Genomic DNA, 24,685 nt, shown 5'->3' on the forward strand with positions numbered 1-24,685 from the left:
CTGATCATCAGAGATCTGCTGTGAATCTTTGTGTATCTAAAATATACACTTTAAGTTATCTTTAGTTTAATATATATATATATTATCAAGCATAAATGGGGTTATGAATAATTATGATCTCATATTCATGCCTAAGCTGTTAGAGAAGGATCATTTTGATAAGTTTTGTGCTCTAATGTTGCATGATAATGATGTTGGGTACCTACTCGTGATTCAAAATCAGGGTCTAATTAACTTAAGTTATAAATCTATTACACCACATTGTTTATAAAGAAAAAGGAATTTAGAAGTGGATAAATGAGGGCTATTTGAGAGAGAGAGAGAGAGAGAGAAAAAAAGAAGTAAAAACTGAAAATGCTTGGTAATCAGAGAATAATTATGTGTAGGAATCAAATAGAAATTTTTTTGGATACAGATAGTAAATTTAATTACTATATCCACTAAATATACAAATCAAATATTGAATACGTATTTATTTTATGAATATATTCTCTATGATATATGACTGAAATCTAGATTTATACCAAAATTAGTGCACATACAGGAAAAGTAAATGAGAGATTCATAAAAAAAATATACAAATATCTTATAAATACCACAATTTTTGTTGCTCGCTTCTTATAAGGTACTTACTGACTGAGCAAGTGAGCAGTATACTGTCTATACATATATATACAAGGCAAAATTAGATGCTTGCTGTCAGAATAAATGGCTGTCGATTAACTTGCAGTTTCTATCGTCTTCTCTTCTGGAAATATTAATTATCCCTTTGAAATAAACATTCGAGACTGCAGACTCACTCTGCTATATTCTGTTACTGAATCGTAATAATACATGGTCAGAAAGAAAACTATGGCTTTCTCCTTCCACCATTTGAGAAGAGCAGAAAGACCATAGAAACTTCAGTCACAAAGCAGAGTAGTTTACAAAGCCAAAGACTAAGAAATCTGTGCAAGAAATCAACGAGAGTTCCACCTTTATAGGATCGTCGCGGTGAAATTTCCTCTCTAGTGTCGTTCTCGTCAGGGAGACGAATTCTTAGTCTAATTAGAAGTTCGATGTCTTCATCCTTTGGTTCCTCTGGAAGAGGAAGATACCTAGACGTCGTCTTCAACCTAGTTTCTGCATCTCTATCTGAAACAAAATCAGCATTAACAATTTAAACAAGTTGCCATTCAAGACTTTAGGAGATTTAAAAAATAAATCACAAGATTTGAGATGTTAAACTGGATAAGAATTGCTAGGAATGCTACTGGTGCAAGACAATTACACTAAATCAGGGGGAAGAGAAGACTTTGGACAATCCATTGTAAAAGACAGTGAAACATAGAAATACAAGATGATGAACAGATCATATGGTCACAAAGATCTGCAGATAAGTAGGTAAAAACATTAAAGCTGATTACGTTTAGAGTTGATGAAAGTTTCTTGAATAGGCTCTTAGCTGTGGTTACAAATGAAGATAAAAAGTACATACATAATATGTCATACGATGTTCATAGGTAGAAGTTTAAGTCCTCGTAGACATTTAAAGTCTTCAACAGCCTCCAAAATGCAAGAGTGAAGAACAAATATGAGGATTTACTGATTCAACAAAAGCAAAGTAACAGGTGGCGGTAGTACATAGCTAAGCTGTATATTTTATTGCTACGCTAAGAAAAACCGTAGTATATTCAACATACCTCTTGAACTTCCTGCAGCTGTCTCAACTTTGTTGCATGGATGCTTAGGGAAAAGATGATCATAAAGCGACTTTGGCCTTCCAGAGATAAATGATGCAAATGCTATATAAAGTTAGTCTCCACCAAAAGATACGCACACATTTAGCATATTATTCCATCAATAGCTCCTACAAATGATGCAGGAGAGAATATAACAGCAACTATGAAGAAGGAAAAATATATTCTCTCTTTCCTAACAGAATTTAGTTTAAATATTCACTTTAGGACTCATTTAGTTTGATTCCAAGTACTTGCAGCAATAAAGGTTATCCTCCTATTTAAAACTAGAACAAGGACCCCTTGCTTTCACAGGCATTACATATGGCTTTTAAGCATACCCCTGGAAAGAATGGTATTCAGAAAGCCATTAGATAATCCAAAATGATCAATTGAAAATCAATAGGAAATAACAAGGCATAATGCAAGCCAACAGAAACAGCAAAATGAAGCATTTATTACATTTAAAATATGTATTGAAGCTTTTGATACATCTGAAGGACAAACCTGCCATACGTAGTTCACCATTGATTGGCAAGTTTTCATGGCCTTTCTTTTCCTTTTTGTTTATTTTGTATACTAATATATTTTTTAGAAGAGTTTTATGTATTAATCTGTTATTGGCTTTTTATCCATCAAGCTGGTAGGCTGTAAGGATTATCCTCACTAATATATATCAAGTAGAAAGACCACTACAGATATAGATTATGTGCAGATAGAAATAATTATCAAATATTCATCGTAATGGTTATAAGGAGAATCAAATTTATGACTCTATGATTTCTATTGGTGGCTTAATCTATTACTTGTTAATGATGAAAATATCTATACTGCAAGTAAGTTTTCTATAGTCAAATATATATTTTATTATTAAAAAATATACATAATGGGATTTATTATCACCAATCGAAAAATAAAATGTAAGTCAGCTTTAGTTTTTTTTTTCCGAATCTCGAGATGCGATTTAACTTAAAATAAAATGTTATTTTAACCATAAATCTGTCACCATAGTAATGATTGGAAATTAGCAACTAACCGACATGCTTACGTGCACTAAAATCCACGTTTGTCATCAAACAAATATATTGAAGCAATCCATCGATTCCGCTTCCTCGTGCTCTCCTTTCAGCGCTTTTGTTTCTCTGATCATCAAACGAAAACCTAGCGAAGAATTCCTAGCAGAAACGAATAATCTCTAAATCGAATCCCTAATCGCCTCGCCTTCGTCTCCAATGGCGACCGTAGGCAAAGCTAACCTCAGCGCCAAGCTCGTAAGTCTCCTCCTCTCCCTCCTCTTCCTTTTCTCTACTTCTCGTCCTTTGAAACCGCCCTTCTATCTTTGTGACCTCAGGTTTTGTTGGGCGACATGGGAGCCGGGAAATCCAGCCTCGTCCTTCGCTTCGTCAAAGGCCAATTCGTCGAATTCCAGGTACGTTTCCTGATCTTGGTCTTGTTTGTGAGATTAGGGTTAGGGATTTCCGTACCTGTTATCTATGCGGGGAATTCATGTGCAGGAATCCACGATCGGAGCGGCTTTCTTCTCGCAGACGCTTGCGGTGAGTGATGCCACGGTAAAGTTCGAGATTTGGGACACGGCGGTGAGTGCTGCGGCGGCCATCGTCGTCTATGATATCACTAGGATGGTGCGATCGTAGGCAATTTAGTTTTGTCCGTTATGCATTAGATGAGCTCTTTTTAGGAAAATAAACTAAAAGCTGAATTTGATTCTGATATCTTGTCTCTTTCTATGGTCTTTAGGAGTCATTTGAGAGAGCTAAGAAGTGGGTCCAGGAGCTACAGAAACAAGGTCAATTTAATTATGTAGCTCTGCTTAGGAGATTCTTAGTTGGAATTTTGCTAACAATGGAGCTTAACCTAAAGTGGGTACTGGATTTAGGTAATACAAACATGGTGACAGCACTTGCAGGAAATAAGTGCGATCTGGAAGAGAAAAGAATGGTTGTAACTGAGGTGAGTATAATTTCTTTAGCTTGTTGTAATGATAAGCTATTCCTTGTCTATATGATCAACTATTGGCTAGTAGTTTCAACTTTCAATGCCATATAGAAACTATGAAATACTACTATCTCAAAATTATACTTGATAAACAAATTCGCAAATGCATTATATCGATTACTTACCTCAATAAGCAATTGGAGACTACTACCTAGATCTGAATCCATGTTGAATGCTGGTTTAGAGGGTCAAACTCTTGGCTTTTGCACTGTATTTAAGTGTGTGTACTTACCATCGTTAGTTGCCTATGTCTGAAAGATTGGATTTTAAATCGATGTAGTTTATGACATGCAGGAGGCATGCACATATGCGGACGAGAATGGTCTTCTCTTCATGGAAACCTCTGCTAAGACAGCAATAAATGTGAACGATATCTTCTACGAAATAGGTCTTTTTAATCTATTGATCGGATATTTTTGAGTAAATGGATATATGTGTCGAAAATTCTCTTTCAATGCCTGGATTTGCTTGTACTGATATGTTGCATTGGGTAACTCTAAATTCGACGATAGCTACCAGAGATAGGAACTTAGCATTGGTTGGTTTTGTATTGAATTTGGTGGTGAATTTATTATTTCTCTGCATACAGCAAGAAGGCTACCTCGTGCGCAGCCAGCTCAGCAGCCAGCAGGGATGGTTCTTGCAGACAGACCAGCTGAGCGGTCACAGATTTCTACATGCTGTTCTTAGGTACTTAAAAGAGAATCTATGTGTATTTCAGGTATTGGAGATACAAAGGTCCCCTGTTCACTACTTTGTAGTAAAGATAGAGTAACCCTTTCTTTTGGACATCCTAGTGTATAGAAATTAACAGTAGCAAATATTGGAAGCTGAGGAAACTTTCCCATAGGATAGCCATTGTTTGCATGCAGTGACCTTCTTCTTCTGATCTTTCCCAAATTAACACTCCTCTGTGGAGAAGTATCATTGCTTACCATATTGATGACTTGCATTTTCTTATTTGGCAGGTTCTATAAAGACTAAAGGAAGTCAACAGCAATTTTATTAACTTAATTTAACTCTATGGATGTGGCATCAAATATAAATCATCAACCAAGCGGAAGATATATGAGGTTGTGAATTACTTAGATCTGCCTCGTACCTGAATTTGCGAAAGCTGCATTTCAAATGTAAGTGAATCCTGTTCTGGACCTTGTGAGAGCATCCTACTAATCATTATCATGTTCTTGTTGTCGTATCCAGTATCCAGTAAAGTGTACATTGTAATGTAATTAGGTGGGTTTTGGTTGCGGAATAATTTCTAAATTAGTTTAGCTATACTCATTTTCATAAGAAGATTTATACTGGTTTAAACAATTGTGGTTTTTAATTGTAAACCGGTATAGTGGTGTAAATATTATATTTGATACGGTATGAAGTTATAAACTAAAGTTGAGAAGAACAGTGAAATTGTTTTAGAAATTGATCAGATATTAAACCAGTTGATCAAAATACCTTTTAATGGATGGATAAAGTACTAATACATATTATTAATTAAATTAACTTTTACTTGTGCTTAGTTTTTATGAGAAAAGTGTCCACTAACCTGATTTTAACATATAACACAAATGTAGTTACCTAATATTAACATCTATTTTGTTCGATAAAATAATTATTTTATTCTTTTAACTTCTGAATGAAATGTTATATCTGTTTTTTCTAAGATATGGTTGAGATATATTAACACCCGTTCCGACTCAGTAAAATTATCACATAATTTTACCTTTTAACCTATGAATGATACGTTATAGTTATTTTTCCTAAAACATAATTACAAAATATTACTACCACTTTTGACTGGTGAAAATATTATTTGATCTTTTAACCTGTGAATTATATGTTATACCCATTTTTCTTAAAACATGATTAAACAATATTAACATTCATTATGATCGGTAAAATTACTAATTTACTCTTTTAACTTGTGAATGACGTGTATCTATTTGACTAAAATATGGTTTAAAAATACTAACATTCATTTTGATAGCTGAAATTATTATTTTACCCTTTTATACATGAATGGTATATATACCCGTTCTTTTCTAATACATGATTAAGAAATATTGACACTCATTTGGATCGCTAAAATTTACTATTTGCCATTTAAATCTAATTTTGATATGTTATATCTATTTCTCATAAAACATGATTATCAAATATTAATATCCGTTTCGAGTGCTAAAATTACTATTTGCCACTTTAAACTTAATTTTGACATCTAATACTCATTTCTTTTTATCTAAAACATGATTAAAAATTAATAATTGGCTTAAATTTTTGTGTAGTGCGGATCAATATGAATACATAGGTCCGTAGTGTATATACGTCTGCACTCTGGACTGCACATTTATGCCTTATTTGTTTTGAGTTTATGAATCTCTGAATTAATTTAGGAACCACTAAATTGGTTCAGTAACCAAATAAATTTTTATCATTTTTATATCTAATTAAATTTATTTTCCAAAAATATTAAAATTAACAAATAAGACTCACTAACCGAATTTAGAATTTAGCCTCAAACTAAACAAGATCTTATCGCATTGCATGCTTAATTTGACACCAAAAAAAAAGTGGCACTATTTTTTAGAATAAGAGGGTTTAGGAAAAACTTTATTAAAAACTTGTGATGAGAAAGTGTGAGATAATTGAAATGATAGTTAGATTAAAGTGTTTTTTAATATAAATTAACTTCTTTTTAAGAGAAAACTGATAATTTTATTCCTATTAAATTAAAATAATTTTAAGAAGAAATAGATATTACTAAAGTAGTATTAAAATAAGCTATTATTTGATTATTAAACTGGTATAGAGGCTTGTTGGAGTAAAACTGATGTACACGTAGATAAAAAAAATCCTCTGTTTCTAGCTGACAATGTTTAAAGTATCCTTGAGCTATCCATATCAGTCAGAGAGACACAAATATTAATATAGATATGACTTTGAGTTGAAAAATCCTCTGTTTCTAGCTTATATCCTTTTAGCTATCCGCATCAGTCAAAGAAATGAATGTACACTCTTTTGCCATTTTATTTCCTATTACCAAAACATACAAAGCCATATAACTCAAGAGTCAAATTTCCTGTATTACTTTTAGATAAAGTCAAGTGGTAAACAGCTCACTCAGATGGTGCTCTCATTTTCCAGGTCTTCCACGTTGTAAGCCATTAGCTTCTGACAGGTGGTGTCTTTTAGGCCATCGGCTTTCTTTTTCTTCTTCTTCTTCTTCTTCTTCTTCTTCTTTCTTTTTTCTCATGCATACAGCTGGGCTTTGAGTAGGCATGTCTCAAGAATGCTCTGGGAGATTGTAGATCCCATGATAAAAGTTTATTAATGGATGAGCACTAACACCTGTCCTTCTGATCTTTCTACATTTCTTGACCTTTCTACCACATTATGCTTGAAAGAACTATCTTAGTACATAGATATGCTTTGACGTGTAATGCAAAAGAAAAGACCACTTGCTCATTCATTCTATTGTTATTTCCTCATCTTGATTCTTAAGCTTATCCCATTTGTTTGTGGAATGAGTATAAATTCATTCGATCCTCTTTCTCTTTCACTTAATATTTTATATTTATTAATAAAATCTAATTATTATTAAAAAAATGTATCATTTCAATCATGCTCTCTTCTCCTAATCTATCATTTGTTAAAATATGTCCTAAATTTATTACTTTTTATGTCATATTAAGTGTAATTACTACACCACTATACTGATTTACAATCAAATATTATAATAATCTAAAACATAACTATAGTTGAATTAGTTTAGTTTGAAAGTTATATCACAACTAAATGCCATTGTAGTGCACTGGTAATTGAAGAGCCTTTGATTGTAATGAAAACAATCAAGGGCTGACTGATTGATCTCTGTTAATAAAGTTTGTTCAAATTTATAATCCATAATACTCTTCCTCTTATTAGGCAAGCAAACTTTACAGCAGGGAGAAGCATTTGAATGTTAAGAAGAGTCCATTTATTTTTTGCATCAAGTACAAAGCAATTTTAACATTTAGTATCCATCTGATTCTGATCCCTTTGCAGATCTGTGTGCAATGAATGTTTACTTCCTCCTACAGGAGGAGTCCTGTATAAAAGAGAAGGAAAAAAAGCCAGTTTTCCACATGTCGAAATCCTTGTGTCAGAAAAGAAAGTAGAATTTATAAAGTGACTTTTTCTCTCGAATTCCAAAGGAAGAAATTGAGCCATTTTTGGCAAATAAAGAAGTCACTTTTATAATGAAATATTTAAAGTAGAGAAGTTTTTAGAAGTAGTTCTTTTCTCTTAGTCTATATAAGGCCAATGTGTTTGCATCCTTCTCCTATACTTTCAACTCCCTCCTCTCTTTAGAAATGGCGTGCCTGCGGACGATCTCAGCTTTCTTCTTCCTCATGCTACTGCTTATTGCCTCTGGTAATTCTCTTCTTCCTTCTCTTCATTGTCTTCCCATGCATTCAGCTTGAGCTATAATGTTTGTCATGGTCAAGGAAAAGAACACTCTTTGGGCATCACTGAAACTGACAAATAAACATTTTAAAAACAAAAGAATAGAGTTATATATTTACTACGATTTGGGGTTATCCAATCAAACTAGAAGTTAGATGGCATTGGCCTATTTGTTGGTCTGCTGACAGTGTTTCATTCAATATATATATATATATATATCAATCTCATTTCGTCTCATCCTTCTTCATGAAAAGCTTCCAAATCCTTTGTTGACAGGCATGGCGCCGGCTGCGGTGGAGGCGAGGACTTGCGAGGCGCAGAGCCACAAGTTTAAGGGGCCATGCGTGAGGGCCAGCAACTGCGCAAACGTGTGCAAGACCGAGGGCTTCCATGGCGGCGTCTGCCGAGGCTTGCGGCGGAGATGCTTCTGCACCAAGAACTGCTGATGAAGGATAGCTAGTGATGGTGACGACATGTTTGGTTTTCAGGCTGTGTGTTCGTTTAAGAATAAAAAGGTTTTCTGGCCTCCTGGTCTGTGTTATGATTAGTAGAGCATGGCGTATGTCGTTGATGTTCATGTTGGTTGTTAGTATGTTTGGATTGCGAATTTGAATGCTAATAAAGTTCAAAGATGTCATTTGACGGCTTTGTCTTGAGTAATAACATTCTTGGTTGTTAGTGTTTCTATTGTGTTTTATTTGCATAATAAATTTTTTTTTATTTCCATCTGATGAAGATCTCCTTGGAGATATGTACAACAGGAAATCTTTATGTACTGATAAACACCATCATCTTATCACACACTAAAGACTGGAGGAGATCTTCTTCTTTCAATTGCTACCGACTAGCTCTGTCTCGCCGCCGACATTCCCAGAGCTCAGTTTCTCCTCTTTCTCCTGCTGCTCCAGCGTCTCGTGCAGCGGCGCATTCCTCGTCTCTGGTAGCCAGAAAGTAAGAACACCACTGAATATAGAAAGACCCCCAAAGATGAGGAAGGAGATGGATGGATTGAGGCGGCCCAAGACCACCAAATTTGGCGCTATCGCGGCGCCTAACATGAGCGCCTGCCGCAGCATCGACACGGCGAAGTTTCTCACGTTGGTGGGGAAGAGCTCGACGCAGTAGATGTACAGAACGTCGAAGGCTAACGAAGCTGCCATGAAACCAATCGCTTCCACACTTAGCTGCGGCCAGCTATGTTTGGACTTCCTCTTCCCAGAGAAAAGAATGCAGAGGATGCACAAGATTCCAGCTAGAAATGCCGACGACGAGAAGAGTATCCGCCGATTTGTGAAGCTGAGAAGTACGCTGCCTAAAAACACCGCAGGGATCTCCATCAAAGCATTGACTGCGACGGTGAAGTAGAGGTTGAAGCTAAGGTTCTCTACATTCAATTGGACGCCGTAGTAGACGAACCCGATGCCAATGCCGGCGACCATGAGGGTGCATACCCTTTTGAGCGCCCATTTAGCTGACCACAAGCTCTTAGTTCTTCCACTGTCTTCAGCGATTACTGGATTCGAGATTGATAAGTTGGTCGGTAGTGTCCTCCCGTTGAGCTTTGCCAGCTTGGTTAGGACATTCATTGCTTCTCTTCTTCTTCCTTTGACTGCGAGCCACCTTGGTGACTCTGAGATGAAGGGAAGGATTAGAACGGCGTAGGCGAGGGGGAGAATGGAGATGATTTTGTATAAGTTCCTCCATGACCTCCTCGCCGGGTAGGCAATCACCGGAAGGGAGAGGAAACCGACTGTGAAGAAGAAGAAGCCATATTGGCCAACTTGGCCTCGCCATTTCCGGCCGACGGCTTCGGTGGAGAGCACGAGGCAGCAGATGCCGATGCCGGACCGAGAGAAGCCGTTGGAGAAGCGGAGTAGAGCGTAGACCCATACGTTTGGGGAGAAGGAGGTGGCAAAGGAAGTAATGGCAGTCAGGAGGCAGGAGAGGAGGATGGTTTTCTTCCTACCGAGGTATGAATCAGCTAACCGGCCATGAGCTGCAGAGCCTGTCCCAAAGAGGTCTCCAGATCAAGCAAGCCATTGCTATGAATGAAGTCTTAATAAAATGTTACTTTTTTAGTTTTGATGCTATATCTATGTTAGTTTAAGAGAGCATTTGATCCAAGAAAGTAGAATGTTCAGATATGTACCAATCCATTTATTACTGATTCCATAATCTTGTACCAGAGGTCTGAATATTTGTTTTCAAAAACAATTTACAGGTTGAGCAAAGTTTGAATATGAGTTGTAGGATATATTTATTTCTATCTTTTCGGTGCTGATTACTATTTTCTATGATTATTAAATTAGCATTAGCCATAATCTAAAATACACTATTATAATTAAAAAAAATCTCAACTATCAACTTAACATCATATTAAATTGCTCTTTCTCCTTCCCTTCAAAACATAAGGTTAAATATATATAGATCACATAGTCGCTCACTTATTATATATGAACAAAAGGAACAGAAATTTAATGGAAGTGATGTTCAGAAACAAACATCACGTTTGGTGATATTGCAGTAAATCATACCAATGAGTGAGCCAACGAAGAACAAGGATGCAGGAATTCCAGCTCTAAACTTTTTGTCACAGATGAGCCCCCATTCGGCTATTGTGGAGCTCTTGTCTCCTCCGACCCACTCCCAAGCTCCCCTATCAAGCCCACACATTGAAGTAGACGGGCATGCAGATCCCTTGCACTTCCACTGCGGCTGCGCGTCGCTGAAGATGGTGATCAGCGTATTCTGGGAATCAAATATCCACGCGAGCGAGACGAAGAACACCTGCAGAAGCTGAGAGCACCCGAAAGACCCCACATGCTCTTCGATGATCTCGTCGATCGTAAGCTCCACCTTTTGAGATGCATTGTCTTCTCCTCCTCCGTCCCCACTGTCGTGGACCACTAGCTCTTGGAGCTCAGCCATGGAAAGTTCTACGATTAGTTTTGGTGTTAAATGTCTTCTTAAGAGTTTAAGACAGTATTTAAGGAGGAAAGTAGATGAAACTGTTGCCCTTTTGAGTGTTTGCCACCTTGGTTGTTTGCCTTTAGTTTCCATTACGTTACGTTTTGGTGGTTTGGGCTGCATTGGCCACCTTTTGCTTATCTAAAGGGAACGAGTGACTCGTGACGTTTAGTGGCACTAAATTTTGTTGGTTTAGGCTGCGTCTTTGTACTCTCTACAGTATGAATTGTGAAGTTGAGATCCAAATCACTTCCCACTGGCCTTTTTTTTTTTTTTTTTTCTATCCCTCTCTCAACAGTAATCTCCTCAGATGCAGGGCATCTCTGTCTTCGTAGCTATCAATTAATCGTAGTGGAGAAGAGTATTATCACTTTTATCTTTGTGGCTCTACTTGTAGATGGATCTCTTAATCTCCTTGCAAGAAAAAAACATTCAGACGTTTGATGGGTCTCCTAGTTATTGGTGTGTTGACATTGTAATCCCAGCTTATGATTGAAAGAGCCAGAGCAGATAGATCGTAAGCAGGCTAGGCAAAAATCATAGTAATTGAAAGTGAAAGATAACAGCAGTTCATTAATTTGGAGCCAATCGCAATCTTGCCTCTTTGAGATGGTCTTGCACTGCCCACTAGATTAAACTTTTAAACTTGTTGAAGTTGTCTCAGTTTTGGTAGGCGAAGTAGCAAATAGTGCCAGACTATGATTCTTCTATTCGGATCGACCTTTTTCCTGCACTTCTCGTTTTGCCTAATCCGGTTGCTCTTTTTTTTCTTCTTATCTAAGATAAAATCCTACTATAACAATAGAAGAAACATTAGTATTCTAGGTATCAAGAAGAAACATTAGTATACTAGGTATCAACTATCTAAGTGCTTGTTTAGAAGCTCACATCAACGCCACTTGGAATAGAAGTATCCATTAAAATATGAAGATTTTGGGTATTGGTGTAGCATTATTAGATATATATATAATAAGTGAAAGAGAATTCGAGTGCTTTTTTGAGGATCAACCGAGAGTATATTCTCTTGCATCCTGCCTCAGGCTCTGTCTGTATGCAAACAAGTAACCAAAAAGTGAGAATTTTGAAATGGATGCTTGCCTTGTCATCGAATAATCTATGCCAGATTTTCTACACTTGTGAAAACAACTTTGGGACTTCTAGAATCATTATCCAACCAGTGTGCTTTTGAACCGTTTCTGATCATTAACCACATGAGGAAATTCTTTGCATGGGCCAAAATGACTACGCTAATTATAGTGTTTAAAAAACTCATAGACGGAAATTAAGGAAACGATAATATACTTTAAAAGAGACGTGGTAGGTCACAACTCCCAGGACATCATCTTGATTTAGAACTCGACTTAACTTGACGAGCTGGCTAATGGGCGGAGAATATAAGCACCATATGCAAAGCAATTATGGAAGAAATTTACCTGAGACTTGTTGGATCCATGGTTGATGATGAAAAGAACAGCAATTTGACCTTATCCAATGTTGTTTCAAGGAATTCTAATGAAGAGCAATCAAGTCACACTCGTAATTATTTTACTTTTCTTTTCAAGAATAACACTCACTCTAACTACAGGATCTCAAACGTAGTCTGCTTAATATACAAAGTAATCTCAAATTCCCAAGAGGGGCCATGGAAAAGAGGAACACAAGAACAGGGTTTTGTATGTATGGTTGCATTCTCTAGACAACTTGCTCCATTTCTCCAGCACCCGTTGCTCCATTCTCACCCAGCAATCTGCATTCCTGAAAACCACAGGCTTAACAAGCATCCATGTCATACTCACAAATTAATTCTGCCCCACTTTTTAGTCTTCCAAGGATACATGATATCATAAGGGAATCACTTCTTGGTAGACAACACTGAAGATAACACCACCTCTTGCACTCATCATCCCCCTATGTTGGTAAATATTCCAGAGAAATTTGGCAACTTGTCGACATGCTTTAAAGCTCGCTCAGCGATCTGCCGCGTCTTGTTATCCCCATGCCTGAAAGCTTCAACTAGTGCTGTTCCCACATTTTGATCCCCTGAAATCTCGTATGCTATTTCCTCGATCCTCAAAATCCTCTCGGCAGCCCAAACTGCTCGTTGCCTTAATATCTCAGTCCGGTTCTCGCGCAACACCTCAAGAATCGGTTTTATCCCCTCAGCTTCACATAAAATTATCACCCCTTGCTCGATATCGACATAATCATCCAATAGAGTGCACAATGCTGCTAAAGCAGCTTCCACTACCTTCTCATTTGGATGGTCCAAGCAAGCTACCAACTTCTCAACTGCTTTTCCTTCGACAAGACAGAAGCTTTCCCTCACTGAACAGAATCCATGGTGGATTCGGCAGAGCCCGGTTATAACTGGCTGCTTACTAAGACAGGGAAATATAGAACAGCAAAACCCTGGCTGTGGGGCAACTGGAACATTTGTTAGGTGTTTAGAATGTTCTGAAAGATTCCGCAATGCCATAGCAGAGACCATCTGGACCTTGTCAACCCCATTCATCTGAAGTAAATCAGTGAAAACTGCAGCAAGATTGTACTCTCGAGCAAGGCTAACAATTTCAGGCTCATCTTCCAATATATATGTGAGCCTTGAGAGAATCCTAACAAGCCCTTCAAGAAAATGGTTGACAAAACGGCTTCCCCGAGTCTCTCCATGCCGGATTCTCATCACCTTGGAAATAACTATGCTGAAAGCCCCTTCTTCAAGAAGCCGCCTGGTGAGGCCTGAGTCCCTCTCAGGAAGGTCACCTAGGATTCCAGCAGCAGCTGCTTGCTCTTCAGAGATCCCATTATCCTCTGCAATGACTTTAACCAAACTGCTGAGTTGACCAGCAGGAGCACGAAGAGCATCAGAGATCTCTTGATCCATGTGAGGAGAGATATTGTATAGGAGCTTTACAGAAGCCATACGAAGATCCCTTTGTGGGGCTTCAACAAACTGAATTAGACTAATTGTAGCACCAGAGCTCTTAATGGCAGCAACAATGTTTGAAACAGTTGTGGAGGAACTTGTAAGCCCAACAAGGACCTGAAGGAGCTTGCACTCGATTGCAGGACCAGTGTTACTGATGAGATGGAGTAGATTGTGAACAATATCTTCTGATACCAATGTCTGCCGATCATGACCAAGTGGAATAGATTCAATATGAGCACCTGACGTCACAACATTGGCGAGAACTGTTGCAGAAACCTCTTTCAGTCTCATGGGAAGTTGGTTCGTGCCAACAGTAAAGAGGTCCTTGACAAGAGGGGGAAGGATGCCTGCTTGGATTAGTATCTTGGCGCTTGTTTCAAAGGATGAAATTTGGTTCAATGCCTTGAGAGCTGCTTCTCTGGCTTCCTTGTTTGCACTTTTCATAATATCAACCAGAGCTGAACCAGCTACGGTGGCAACAAATACTTTTACATCATTGCTCAAAACAAGTTCTCCAAGATATGCAGCCATGGACAGCTGTGTTTCAAGTGAAGCTGCATATTTTGCATGGTAAAGGATGAAGTGAAACCATGTGGCACTATGATCAAGCGCTATATCTATATGATGTGCATAAGAAAAAAGGTGTCCCCAATGCACTTGGCTCTCACCAACATGAAGCATGTAGAGGGCAAGATGTACGTAGTCTTATCTTCATTACTAAAAGAGGTTATTTCCATTGAACCCAAGACTACTTGGATACAAAGTGAAAACTTACCATGAAACTAACTATCACACAGTCGCACACTTATAGCTCTCTAAAGTGACTAGAACCTTCTGTTTGATGCTACACAAGTATGTTAGCATGCTAGTTCTGCAATTTATTCACTCTAAGCATAAGAAGCATATGCTAACCGCTTTAAGGATATCCAGAGCAATAGGACCCAAGAACAGATACTTTCTGTTACACATGACATTTTATGTAAAGGGGTTGCAAATGTATTATATCTACAGTATGCAATATTAACAAAAGTTAAACTAGGTCTAACTCAAAATTGTATTACTTTTGCTTCATTGGCTTACTGTTTCTTAAAGGTTGTCAAGAAAATTCGTGAGAATCACTGTCTTGCTCATGATCTAACACCTTGAAAAATTATGACCATAAGATCCTTGCCTAAGGGTTCCTTATTAAGATTGTTATATGTGAATGTACGAAATCACACATGCTTGCAGTTATACACACATAAACACTTACTGTGCATATAGTTTGCCTCTTTCAAACTATTTAACTTTTCTTTTCTGAATTAAGTGAAAATTGAAGCAGCATAGTGAATTCTCTTCTATCCAATTTACAGCTCATGCAAAAAAACATCTAGCAACATGTAGTATCAATAATCAAGTGTCTTAAATGAGGCTGAACTATAGCTATTGCAGCCTTTGCTGCCATGCCCTTTCTTGCTAAGAGTCAATTTATCACGGCGAAGCATTTGCAGGATAGAAATGCTGATCCTTCAAGTTCTTCGAAGTTAGAACTTATCATAATAGAGGGACAATTAAGTTTATCATGACAAATACATACAAATGAGGCATAATCGTGATTCATGAGGCAAAGAAAAGCACTTGAAAGAGAGATTAAACAGAAAAGGAAAGAAATAGCAACCAAAAGATAAAATTTTGCACATTTGGACAAGGAAAAAAAATAAAGTAGTTTAATCTTTGTTAACAAGAAGTAATAAACAGAGCAATGCTGGTGCAGGATTTAGAAAAAGCAGAAGATACCTTCAAGGAGTAATGTAAGAAGGGGCTGCAGTCTACCATTTTCAGCCATTTGCCTCACATTTGATTCACATTTTTCAAGATTCTTTAGTGTCCTTTCAGCTTTCTCAATGGCCAAAATATTTTCTGACTTACTACTTGCCATCCCAACAAGAATGAGAATGGCTCCATTAACAGCACCAATCTTCTCACAAAGAGCTTCGGATTTTGAAAGTTCATACAATAGAGACACAGCTTCCTCTCTTTCTTGGGAATGCCCATGAGATAGGAATTTCACAGTTGTGCGTATGGTGTCTCCTGCAGCTACACATTCCTGCATCAAGTTTTACAAGTTTATCATCAGAAATCACAAAAATCCAAGAGGATGCAGTTTCTGAAGGAAAAAAAGATAATAAGACAACCTTGTTCTCATCATCATCTTCAGCTACAATACGAAGAGTTTGTAGTGCTTTACATCGGACTCTTGTGATGCTACTCTTCAACATATCAGCAATCAACGGTATCAACTCAACATTGCGCACAACATGCCTGTTTGACTGGCTTTTCTGACATATATTTATCACATACTCAAGAGCCTGTAAATTATCATCTTCTGAGTTTCCAGGAGTCAGAGACCTATGTGCTAGATCAAGCTGAGCAGCCTCATTTCTTTGGCTCCATTCTTGAATTGTATTCTTTAGAGCTATACTAGGATTCAGATCAGTGCTATTCAGCTCTTTCAATGTCAATGGGCAGATTGGTCTCCGTCCACTATCAATGCATTCCTTGAACCACTTCTCAATTGCTTCTCGTTCAAAAGTCTGTCCATTCTCTAAGGTAACAGGATCACACATAATTTTTTTGGTAAGTGGACAAAGAAAGGCCTCATAAATAGGCTCAATGTGGAATTTTTCATGATTAATCGCATCCGAAAGACCTGCACTATCATAATGTCCTTCCCAACTATCTGCCATCTCCTCAAGAAAGTCTACTACAACAAGTCAAAATCTGTAATGTATCCGAGCATTAATGGCCATTAATTATAATCAATTCTGAAGTAAGAGCGAAATACAACTTGAGAAAACAGATGATTATTGGGTTCTAAATAGTCATTTAATATCACTCTACTCACTAAAGATAGTTGAAATCTAAAAAAATTAAAGCTGATGATACTATTCCACATTACATTTTGAAGTAACAACTGATAAGATTATATATCTATCCAACCCAAGTTAGGAAATAAAAGAAAAGGATTAAAAAGAAATCCTTGCCCAAACAAAAAATGAGAGGCTGAGAGCACTTGCATAAAAACCAGATCTTCCAAAATATAATATGTATATACATGAAGATCAAGAATTATACGTGCAAAAGGAATCCACGTTAAACATCAAAATTCATACTTGTATTATATGCAGAACAGCAAATTCTAGTTCTACCATAAATATGTGAAATTGCATATAAGCATAAAATCAGACAAAATTATATGTTATAGAGATTTACAATGAAATGTACTCGGTCAACAAAAAAATAAAAAGTTCATTAGTCTAATCAAAAAGGCAAATATGATTCCATATTCTTCTACCCATTGGGAGTTACTTCAACACAAAATAACAATGGCTTGAATTTGGTAATTTACTAATGGCAATATTGGTTTCTTAAAATTGGATGATGAACTCTAGATACATGCTTCCTTCAACGTTGGCTCTTTGACATGTATTGCATTGCAAACTTATATATGAAATGACATTATATCTCGAGATGTGAGAAGTGTGATGATGGAAACCAAAGAGAAGAGACCATTTTATGGTGATGGTGATTAGGCAACCTACTTTGGTATTCTAGCATATGCAAATATTTTAGTACCATCTTCAAAATCATAGAGATCATCTAACTGGTCTTGCAACCTACGACCTTTGTGATCTTCTAACAATTGGGGAGAAAAAAATTCTATCTAGTGAATCTAGTAGCAGTCTGATTGATTCTTCATTGTTCCTCTGGCATCCAAAATCAGAGAAAAAGACCATTTCCTTGAGCATAAGTTGGAAAGGGCAAAGTGGTATTAAAAGGAAGAATCTTCTCGCAGATGGATTATCTAAACAATTTGCTTTCAGGAACAAGGAAATCCATAAATTGTACACCGAGAATTCGAATTAAAAAATCATGGTAGAATACTCTCGGCTCGTGAAAGATTGCAACAAATTATGCCCTCAAAATTAGGAATCGTGGTAGAATACTCCCACACACACAACTTTCCAATTGTACGGAGGAAACAAGAAACAAGTATAGGCTAAAACAGGAAAGAGATTCGGATAGCATACCTTCTTCCTCTTCTCCGTCCTCCTTGCTCTTGGGGCCTCTCCACTCAACGCTTCCTCCGAAACCCTAACCCGTCCATGCTCGATTCCGTCGGTTTACTTCCGAGAGCTCCTCGGAGGAAGGAAAAAGAGCAGATGAATCGAAGAAGGATTAAATCAAAGGGAGAGGTTAGAGTTTTGGTTGGCGTGCCGAGGCGAAGCGCCGAAGCGATGAGGGGGGGGGGTAGAGAGAGAGATTGGTCTTGACTCGTCGTGGGAAAGGGGATGCGAGTCGCAAGAGGAGAATAGACTCGAGAGTGTTACTAGAACGAGAGAGTATTTTCCACGCAAAAGCCGACAAAGATTGGGTCATCGCCAGTAAAATTTACCGCCGTTTCTAGCCACCGGGTTAACCGCCGAAAAATTAACCTGGCGTGAGGCAAAGACTAGTGCGATAATTCTGGACCCAGTAGTCTCTCTGTAAAATACTCCAGGTAAATCACTACCAACAGCATATCCCCATTGAAGAATATTCAGACAGGAAAGCTTTGAAAAATGGATAGCTCAATTAAGAACTAGTCCATTTCAACTTCCTTGAACCATATCAAAAATAGTACCAAGTTTTAAGCGGTCTCCTCCTCAAAACGACAGCAGCTTGTTTCCTTTTCAGAATGTAGGTCAGCCAGCCGGAGTCGCCTCCGACAACGACGGTCGTTTAGTCGACCACCTTGCACTTGGATCATTGCTAATCTCCGATCTCCAGTCAGCGCATAACGTCTCTGGCAGTCCAGATCAACACCTGCCACAAGGCAATGTCATAACCTACCGTTACCAACCTCTGTAATCTGAATCATTCTTAGCGTCGTCGGCCTTGATCCAGTCCCACTGGAATGCTTGGCCAACAAAAGGGCAAAAGATTTCTCCTTACCGGTCACAACGAATGCAAAAAAGTACACAACAAATGCTTAATTCCCACGATTATATAAAAACTCCATAACAATTTGCAGGAATTCAAGAGATGTCATGCATACTAAAGACAACTCTGTTTAGGAAAATTAAAATGCCATTAAGACAAAATTTGCATCATTTCATGATCTCCTCTTGACCAGAAACTACCTTGCAGCAGAAATATTCCATTATTTTCACTAATTTGAGTCAATACTATTGTAAAGGCCGATTAGTAACCACACATCTACAGTGGAAAAAATATACATATGATGATAACTAAAAGAGGCGTGAATAGAATGGAATATTTGCTAATCAAACAGAGATTGATACGAAAGGCAGAGAATAATCTAACGATAGACATATAGAAGTTTAAAATTCTTCCCCATGGAGTCGAGCCCGATCTGGAGACTAGAAAGAGAAGGAAATGGGAGACTCTTCTTCTGGTTTCCCTGTACGTATGCACTATTCGAATTACGGAATTGCCATCGCAGGGTTGTGACCGGCATGCACATCGATGTTATTAGTCTAATCAAGGGGAAGAGATTTTAATAGTACCAATGGGTGGCACCTTTAATTTAATTTGACTTTATCCTAAAAAGTAATTAACTATAACTGAAATATATATATATATATATATATATATATAATTTTAATATATGAAATAGAGAGTTTTTACCGAACTTATTTATACCGCACTCCAAACTTAATACTGAATCAATATATTTACTATAGCTATTAATTAAAATACTTGCTTTTAGATCAATCTAGTATTTTATTTTGTAAATAAAATATTAATATTGTTAGTGTTTTTACTAAAGAAAAAATGCTGAGAAATTTAGTTACATAAAATGTTGATCTATTAAGTATCTTATTATTAAAATATTTAAACTCTTCAATGATATTATTCAGTTTCGTGGGTCATAAATTTTTAACCAATAGTCAATTTTGAATGACATATAATATGTTATTAAAAATATAAAGAATAAAATTTAGAGTATCGTAATTTTGTGTTCTATTATCTATATTAGTTATAAAATATATTCTCATTATTTCAAATATTAGTTTTAAATTTATTTTTTTTTTGGATGAAATTCTGAATAATTTAGCATTTTCTAAAAAATATATACCCTCAATAATTTAGCATTTTTCTATAAAAAAATTGATATTTCTATCTAAAATGAAAACGTGAATAAATTTAGCATTTTACTGAAATAAAATTTTATTTTAATATTAAGTTTAAAGTGCAGTTTATTTCTCAAATTGATTCTTTAATAAGACAATTTAACTTCTTTTTACGCTAATGAAATGTTTAATTAAATTATACGAGTTTAATTTTTATTCAGAAAATTATACGAGTTTAACTTTTATTTAGAAAATTATACGAGTTTAGTTAAACCATCGCACAAAATCTTAACTGTCACGATAAACGTATTCTATTCTCTATTCCACCCCCCTTATTCCAAAACCGACGAATAAAGGAGCATCGCAGCACGTAGACTTATCGCCTTGTCTCTCCTCAAATGATGGTTCGATCCTTCGGAGCGACCAAAAGTTAAACGCGAGGAAGAGAGGGAAAGCTGAGAGGTGATGTCGTGCTCTTCGTCGTCTGGGTCGGAGGAGGAAGACGAGGGCTTCGACGCCTACCGGAAGGGAGGATACCACGCAGTGAGAATAGGCGATCGCTTCGCCGGAGGGCGTTACGTCGCCCAGAGGAAGCTTGGCTGGGGCCAGTTCTCCACCGTTTGGCTCGCCTACGACACCATATGCCAAGTATTTGGCCTCCCAATTAATTATTCCCCATTCTATATTCGTAATCCCGTCTCTAGTGTAGTTGTTCTTCTTATCTAATATGGTTTTGGTTCTTCTCACTTGATTTATCCGGATTTTTTTACCCAAAGGTTTCACCTTTGCTGATTAGACTCCCCTTTGGCATCTGGGTTTTGGTTGGGTTGTTTGGATATAAATGCAATTGATCTTGCGAAGAATACGTAATGCCTTTGATGCACATCTCATGCATTTGATCTATCCCTTGAATTCTTTTATCATTACCCTTCTTCTCAGTAATTCTCAACTTTGATGAAATGATCTCACGTCCTCTATGAAAATCTTGTATTTCTGTTTCATTTCTTATTACTCACAGGATCTCTTCTACTCTAAATACTTTTGGAGGCTTTGGTGTTATTTGCTTTGAATTACCAATGTACTAATCTTCTTGCTTATTTTCTTTCTTTTTTAAATTGCACTTACTTCATGCTATTGTGTTTTTTAACTGTGTCATAATCTCACGAAAAATATTTTTGGTTTGCAGAGATTTGTAGCTCTTAAAATTCAAAAAAGTGCACCAGAGTTTGCTCAAGCTGCTCTTCATGAGATCGAGTTACTCTCAGCAATCACCAGACGAGACCACTTAAATTCCAACTGCATTGTTCAGCTGCTGGACAACTTCAAGCATTCTGGCCCAAATGGACAGCATCTTTGCCTTGTGTTTGAATTCCTTGGAGACAGCTTACTCCGATTAATACAGTATAACCACTATAAGGGCATTGGTCTGAACAAGGTTAGAGATTTATGCAGATCGATCTTGTTGGGCCTTGACTACTTGCACAGCGAAATTGGTATCATACACACAGATTTGAAACTAGAGAATATCCTTCTGGTTTCGACCATTGATCCTGCGAAAGACCCTCTACGCTCTGTTTTTTCCCCTATTCTCGAGAGGCCTGAGAGCAACCATAATGGAGGAGCTGCTGTTGATATGATTGCAAAGAAACTGAAGAAGAAGGCAAGGAGAGCACTTTCAAGGATCTCTGAGAGAAGGCCATCAGTTGTAGGAGAGTCACTGCGGGAAAGGAGCTTGGAGGGGATTGACTTAGGATGCAAGATCGTAGATTTTGGCAATGCTTGTTGGGTCGATAAGCAATTTACTGATACTATTCAAACAAGGCAATACAGGTCCCCCGAAATCATTCTTGGTGCCGGATACTCATCGTCTGCGGATATCTGGTCTTTTGCTTGCATTGCGTATGAGCTTGCAACTGGTGAAATGATGTTTGCACCTAAGGAAGGCTTAAGATTTAGTGAAGATGAGGTAATTGTACTCTTGCCATCTTTGTTCTGACTCGTAAACTACACAACGTTGTCCTCTTTTATTCCTTCTGAAGATTAAGTATCATGATATGATCCCTAGAATGAGTAAGGTGACAAAGTTCCACACACTGACTACTGCACATGATGTCTGGTAATTTGATTGTTTGAATGTCCTAATATGAAATTGGAAGGCAGAGAAGCCTACTCCTTTTTGTTCTGCCAGTGTTTTATGATATGAAACAACATCTTACACCAAATGGCAGAAAGATTATTTTTTGTGTGCTTCATGCAATCTCCTAAATGATTCTTGGGGTTGGGATGAACATTTATTGTAATAAGCTCTTTCTGAATCTTCTGACTATTATGACTAATTGATTGATATTTGAACGAGACTCTGTTTAATTTTCATTTATCTTTTGCAGTGTATATCTGCAACCCATTTTTAAGTTTTTATCTGTCATTATGCACTAGCTAGCAGTTGGCATTACATTATGGGGGCAATTCTAATATATCCATCTTGTCTTGTTGAACACTTCAATGAACTAAATGCCTTTAGAATTTGATTGCATTAATTCTCCTTTCATATGATTCCTGAGGTAGTTATTTTTTAAGGCCTTCAAAACCTTCATTGCTAACTGAAACAAGTTCTTATAATACTCAAATGCTTATACTTAACATTGCTCAATTATGGAACTTCTTTTCACTTTTAATTCCTTAGAACTCTTGTTCTTCAGGATCATTTGGCTCTAATGATGGAGCTCCTCGGGAAGATGCCTCGAAAGGTAAGATCTACTTATCATTCAGTCAATCTTGTTACACCCAACCAACCATACCAGCATACTTAATTTGCCTCATGAATTCAGATTGCAACTACGGGATCTCGATCAAAGGAGTTCTTTGATCGTCATGGAGACTTGAAGAGGATCAGGAGACTTCGATTCCGGCCACTGGACCAGCTTCTAATTGAGAAACACAGATTTGCTGAATCTGATGCACTTGAATTTGCTGAGTTTCTATTGCCTTTACTTGATTTTTCCTCTAACAAACGGCCAACAGCAGCACAGTGCCTACAACACCCATGGCTTAAGAACAGAGATGCAAAACTTAGTGATGAAAATAATGCAGTCAGTTTGGAGAAGCTGGAGATGGGCATAAACAAGGTAAGGTTGGAGTGGGGCAGGTGAGAATGCTCTCACTCATGCCATGGCTTCAAACACTGCTAGTTGAATCATTTGTCCAAAGTTTTTGCTTTGTATTCAGTGTATGGACTATTGGGAGGAAGCAGCTACCCCTGATGCAGGGACAAGGAGCTAATCTGCAACTAAGCTTTACATGCTAATCTTGTGCATGACACAGCCTGTTTTTGTTCTTCTTCTATGACTCTCTTTACAATCTTGAGCATTTTGGAGGATTCTCCATGTTGGGAGTTGTGTGAGTTGTATTACTTACATACATGATCATTGAAATATTTCTTTCTTTCTTCCTTTCTTTTTGTGTGTCAGTGTGTGCAAGTTGATGTTGATGCATTCTTTCCAATAAGGAAGTTCATAGTTGTAATATTCTTTTGAGCAAAGATGTGTGGTATGAAACTTCAATTACAATTTTCTTATGGTAATAGGTTACACATTTTCCCCTCTCTCTCTCTCTCTCTTCTTTTTCTTTATTCTTTTGTGAGTTTTATTGACCAAAGTTGGAGCTTTTTGGTACTTTAATTGCATTAAAATTTTTAATTATAATAACAAAATTTTAGTGTATAGTACACTCTATAATATAAAAAATATATACACTTAATTTTATATACCAACTTAAAATATCAAATACAATACAATTAAATTACAAAATTCATCTCTTAATCGAAAAACTAAAGATTGGAATCTCCTACAAGCTATTGACCAACATAGGTATGACCATAATATTTTGTTGGCATGCTTATTTTAGATTAAAAAATTCATTTTTATTGCTTTGGGGGGGATGAATACTTGGGTAATAGTAAGGGGTCAGTGTTGACTAGCTTGGGATTAGCATTCACTCTCGTTAATGACGACAAAGTAATTAAACCTGCAACCAAGTGGGAAGACAACGTGCTCTGCACGTGCCTCACATGCAACGAGAGAAAACCGAAGCGGAGAACCAAAAGCCTCCTTTTCTTTGTGTGTAGTATTTTTCCGCGGTTATAACCTTTAAATTCTGTTCAAATTTAAATAATTTTGATATGAAAAATAAATATCTTATTCTACTTTCTATTTTTTAGTTTTTATACACTTATTTATTTTTATCTCATTTTCTATTCAATTATTAAGACCTATTCTTATACTTATTTATTTTTAATTTTAAGAAAAGTGGGTTAAACTGAGTTATATTTATAATCGAAAAAGAAAGGAAACAAATAATAATTATTTTTTTAATAAAATTAATTTTTACATAGCAAAATTTGCACAAATTATGAAACAAGGGGTCCAAATAAATTTTAAAAAAAAAATTTAAACTACTGTGTAAATAAAAATAAAAACTGTCCACTAAATTCCAATTCC

The 24,685-nt window shown here is 36.8% G+C and overlaps 5 protein-coding genes across 7 annotated transcripts; 3 read left to right on the top strand and 2 right to left on the bottom strand.

Annotated features, from left to right (window-relative positions):
* The first annotated feature begins 2,803 nt into the window (after nt 1–2,803).
* On the top strand, nt 2,804–4,841 carry LOC140762387 (ras-related protein Rab5-like). 2 transcript variants are annotated; one of them, XM_073100148.1, is made up of 8 exons: nt 2,804–2,989; nt 3,070–3,147; nt 3,233–3,361; nt 3,477–3,525; nt 3,616–3,689; nt 4,029–4,122; nt 4,324–4,424; nt 4,703–4,841. In XM_073100148.1, exons 1-7 carry the CDS (start codon nt 2,951–2,953, stop codon nt 4,422–4,424), a joined length of 564 nt encoding a protein of 187 aa, XP_072956249.1. In that variant the 5' UTR covers nt 2,804–2,950; the 3' UTR covers nt 4,703–4,841. The 2 variants fall into 2 exon arrangements, with proteins under 2 accessions (XP_072956249.1, XP_072956250.1); XM_073100149.1 differs by having other exon boundaries at nt 4,324–4,455; nt 4,703–4,835.
* Nucleotides 4,724–8,828, top strand: LOC140762389 (defensin-like protein 2). Of its 2 annotated transcripts, XM_073100151.1 has the most exons (3): nt 4,724–4,864; nt 8,085–8,147; nt 8,457–8,828. In XM_073100151.1, exons 2-3 carry the CDS (start codon nt 8,087–8,089, stop codon nt 8,624–8,626), a joined length of 231 nt encoding a protein of 76 aa, XP_072956252.1. In that variant the 5' UTR covers nt 4,724–4,864; nt 8,085–8,086; the 3' UTR covers nt 8,627–8,828. The 2 variants fall into 2 exon arrangements, with proteins under 2 accessions (XP_072956252.1, XP_072956251.1); XM_073100150.1 differs by lacking the exon at nt 4,724–4,864 and having other exon boundaries at nt 8,014–8,147.
* A 39-nt stretch (nt 8,829–8,867) lies between these two features.
* Nucleotides 8,868–11,135, bottom strand: LOC140762386 (organic cation/carnitine transporter 1). The gene is made up of 2 exons (XM_073100147.1): nt 10,715–11,135; nt 8,868–10,185 (listed from the first exon to the last, which is right to left on the bottom strand). Exons 1-2 carry the CDS (start codon nt 11,106–11,108, stop codon nt 9,011–9,013), a joined length of 1,569 nt encoding a protein of 522 aa, XP_072956248.1. The 5' UTR covers nt 11,109–11,135; the 3' UTR covers nt 8,868–9,010.
* A 1,519-nt stretch (nt 11,136–12,654) lies between these two features.
* LOC140762531 (U-box domain-containing protein 44-like) lies at nt 12,655–18,568 on the bottom strand. Its single transcript, XM_073100401.1, has 4 exons — nt 18,144–18,568; nt 16,248–16,833; nt 15,850–16,159; nt 12,655–14,627 (listed from the first exon to the last, which is right to left on the bottom strand). Exons 2-4 carry the CDS (start codon nt 16,797–16,799, stop codon nt 13,048–13,050), a joined length of 2,442 nt encoding a protein of 813 aa, XP_072956502.1. The 5' UTR covers nt 16,800–16,833; nt 18,144–18,568; the 3' UTR covers nt 12,655–13,047.
* Nucleotides 18,569–20,574: 2,006 nt separating this feature from the next.
* LOC140763370 (uncharacterized) lies at nt 20,575–23,734 on the top strand. The gene is made up of 4 exons (XM_073101534.1): nt 20,575–20,837; nt 21,376–22,155; nt 22,889–22,936; nt 23,018–23,734. Exons 1-4 carry the CDS (start codon nt 20,655–20,657, stop codon nt 23,336–23,338), a joined length of 1,332 nt encoding a protein of 443 aa, XP_072957635.1. The 5' UTR covers nt 20,575–20,654; the 3' UTR covers nt 23,339–23,734.
* The last annotated feature ends 951 nt before the right edge of the window (nt 23,735–24,685 follow it).

Source organism: Typha angustifolia, chromosome 7, assembly GCF_048772165.1.
Source record: "Typha angustifolia cultivar Huaian chromosome 7, ASM4877216v1, whole genome shotgun sequence".
Lineage (NCBI taxonomy): Eukaryota > Viridiplantae > Streptophyta > Magnoliopsida > Poales > Typhaceae > Typha > Typha angustifolia.

Excerpts from the sequence above, each read along its gene's own strand:
- LOC140762531 (XM_073100401.1), bottom strand. The coding sequence starts at position 16,799 with ATGGCAGATAGTTGGGAAGGACATTATGATAGTGCAGGTCTTTCGGAT. Across the intron at positions 16,160-16,247 it reads AAGATGATGATGAGAACAAG|GAATGTGTAGCTGCAGGAGA; the intron begins GTTGTCTTATTA and ends AACTTGATGCAG. Across the intron at positions 14,628-15,849 it reads TCTTACATTACTCCTTGAAG|CTTCACTTGAAACACAGCTG; the intron begins GTATCTTCTGCT and ends CAAAATATGCAG.
- LOC140762387 (XM_073100148.1), top strand. The coding sequence starts at position 2,951 with ATGGCGACCGTAGGCAAAGCTAACCTCAGCGCCAAGCTC. Across the intron at positions 2,990-3,069 it reads CTAACCTCAGCGCCAAGCTC|GTTTTGTTGGGCGACATGGG; the intron begins GTAAGTCTCCTC and ends TTGTGACCTCAG. Across the intron at positions 4,123-4,323 it reads CGATATCTTCTACGAAATAG|CAAGAAGGCTACCTCGTGCG; the intron begins GTCTTTTTAATC and ends CTCTGCATACAG.
- LOC140762386 (XM_073100147.1), bottom strand. The coding sequence starts at position 11,108 with ATGGCTGAGCTCCAAGAGCTAGTGGTCCACGACAGTGGGGACGGAGGA. Across the intron at positions 10,186-10,714 it reads CTTCGTTGGCTCACTCATTG|GCTCTGCAGCTCATGGCCGG; the intron begins GTATGATTTACT and ends TCTTTGGGACAG.
- LOC140762389 (XM_073100151.1), top strand. The coding sequence starts at position 8,087 with ATGGCGTGCCTGCGGACGATCTCAGCTTTCTTCTTCCTCATGCTACTG. Across the intron at positions 8,148-8,456 it reads GCTACTGCTTATTGCCTCTG|GCATGGCGCCGGCTGCGGTG; the intron begins GTAATTCTCTTC and ends CTTTGTTGACAG.
- LOC140763370 (XM_073101534.1), top strand. The coding sequence starts at position 20,655 with ATGTCGTGCTCTTCGTCGTCTGGGTCGGAGGAGGAAGACGAGGGCTTC. Across the intron at positions 20,838-21,375 it reads CCTACGACACCATATGCCAA|AGATTTGTAGCTCTTAAAAT; the intron begins GTATTTGGCCTC and ends TTTGGTTTGCAG. Across the intron at positions 22,156-22,888 it reads TAAGATTTAGTGAAGATGAG|GATCATTTGGCTCTAATGAT; the intron begins GTAATTGTACTC and ends CTTGTTCTTCAG.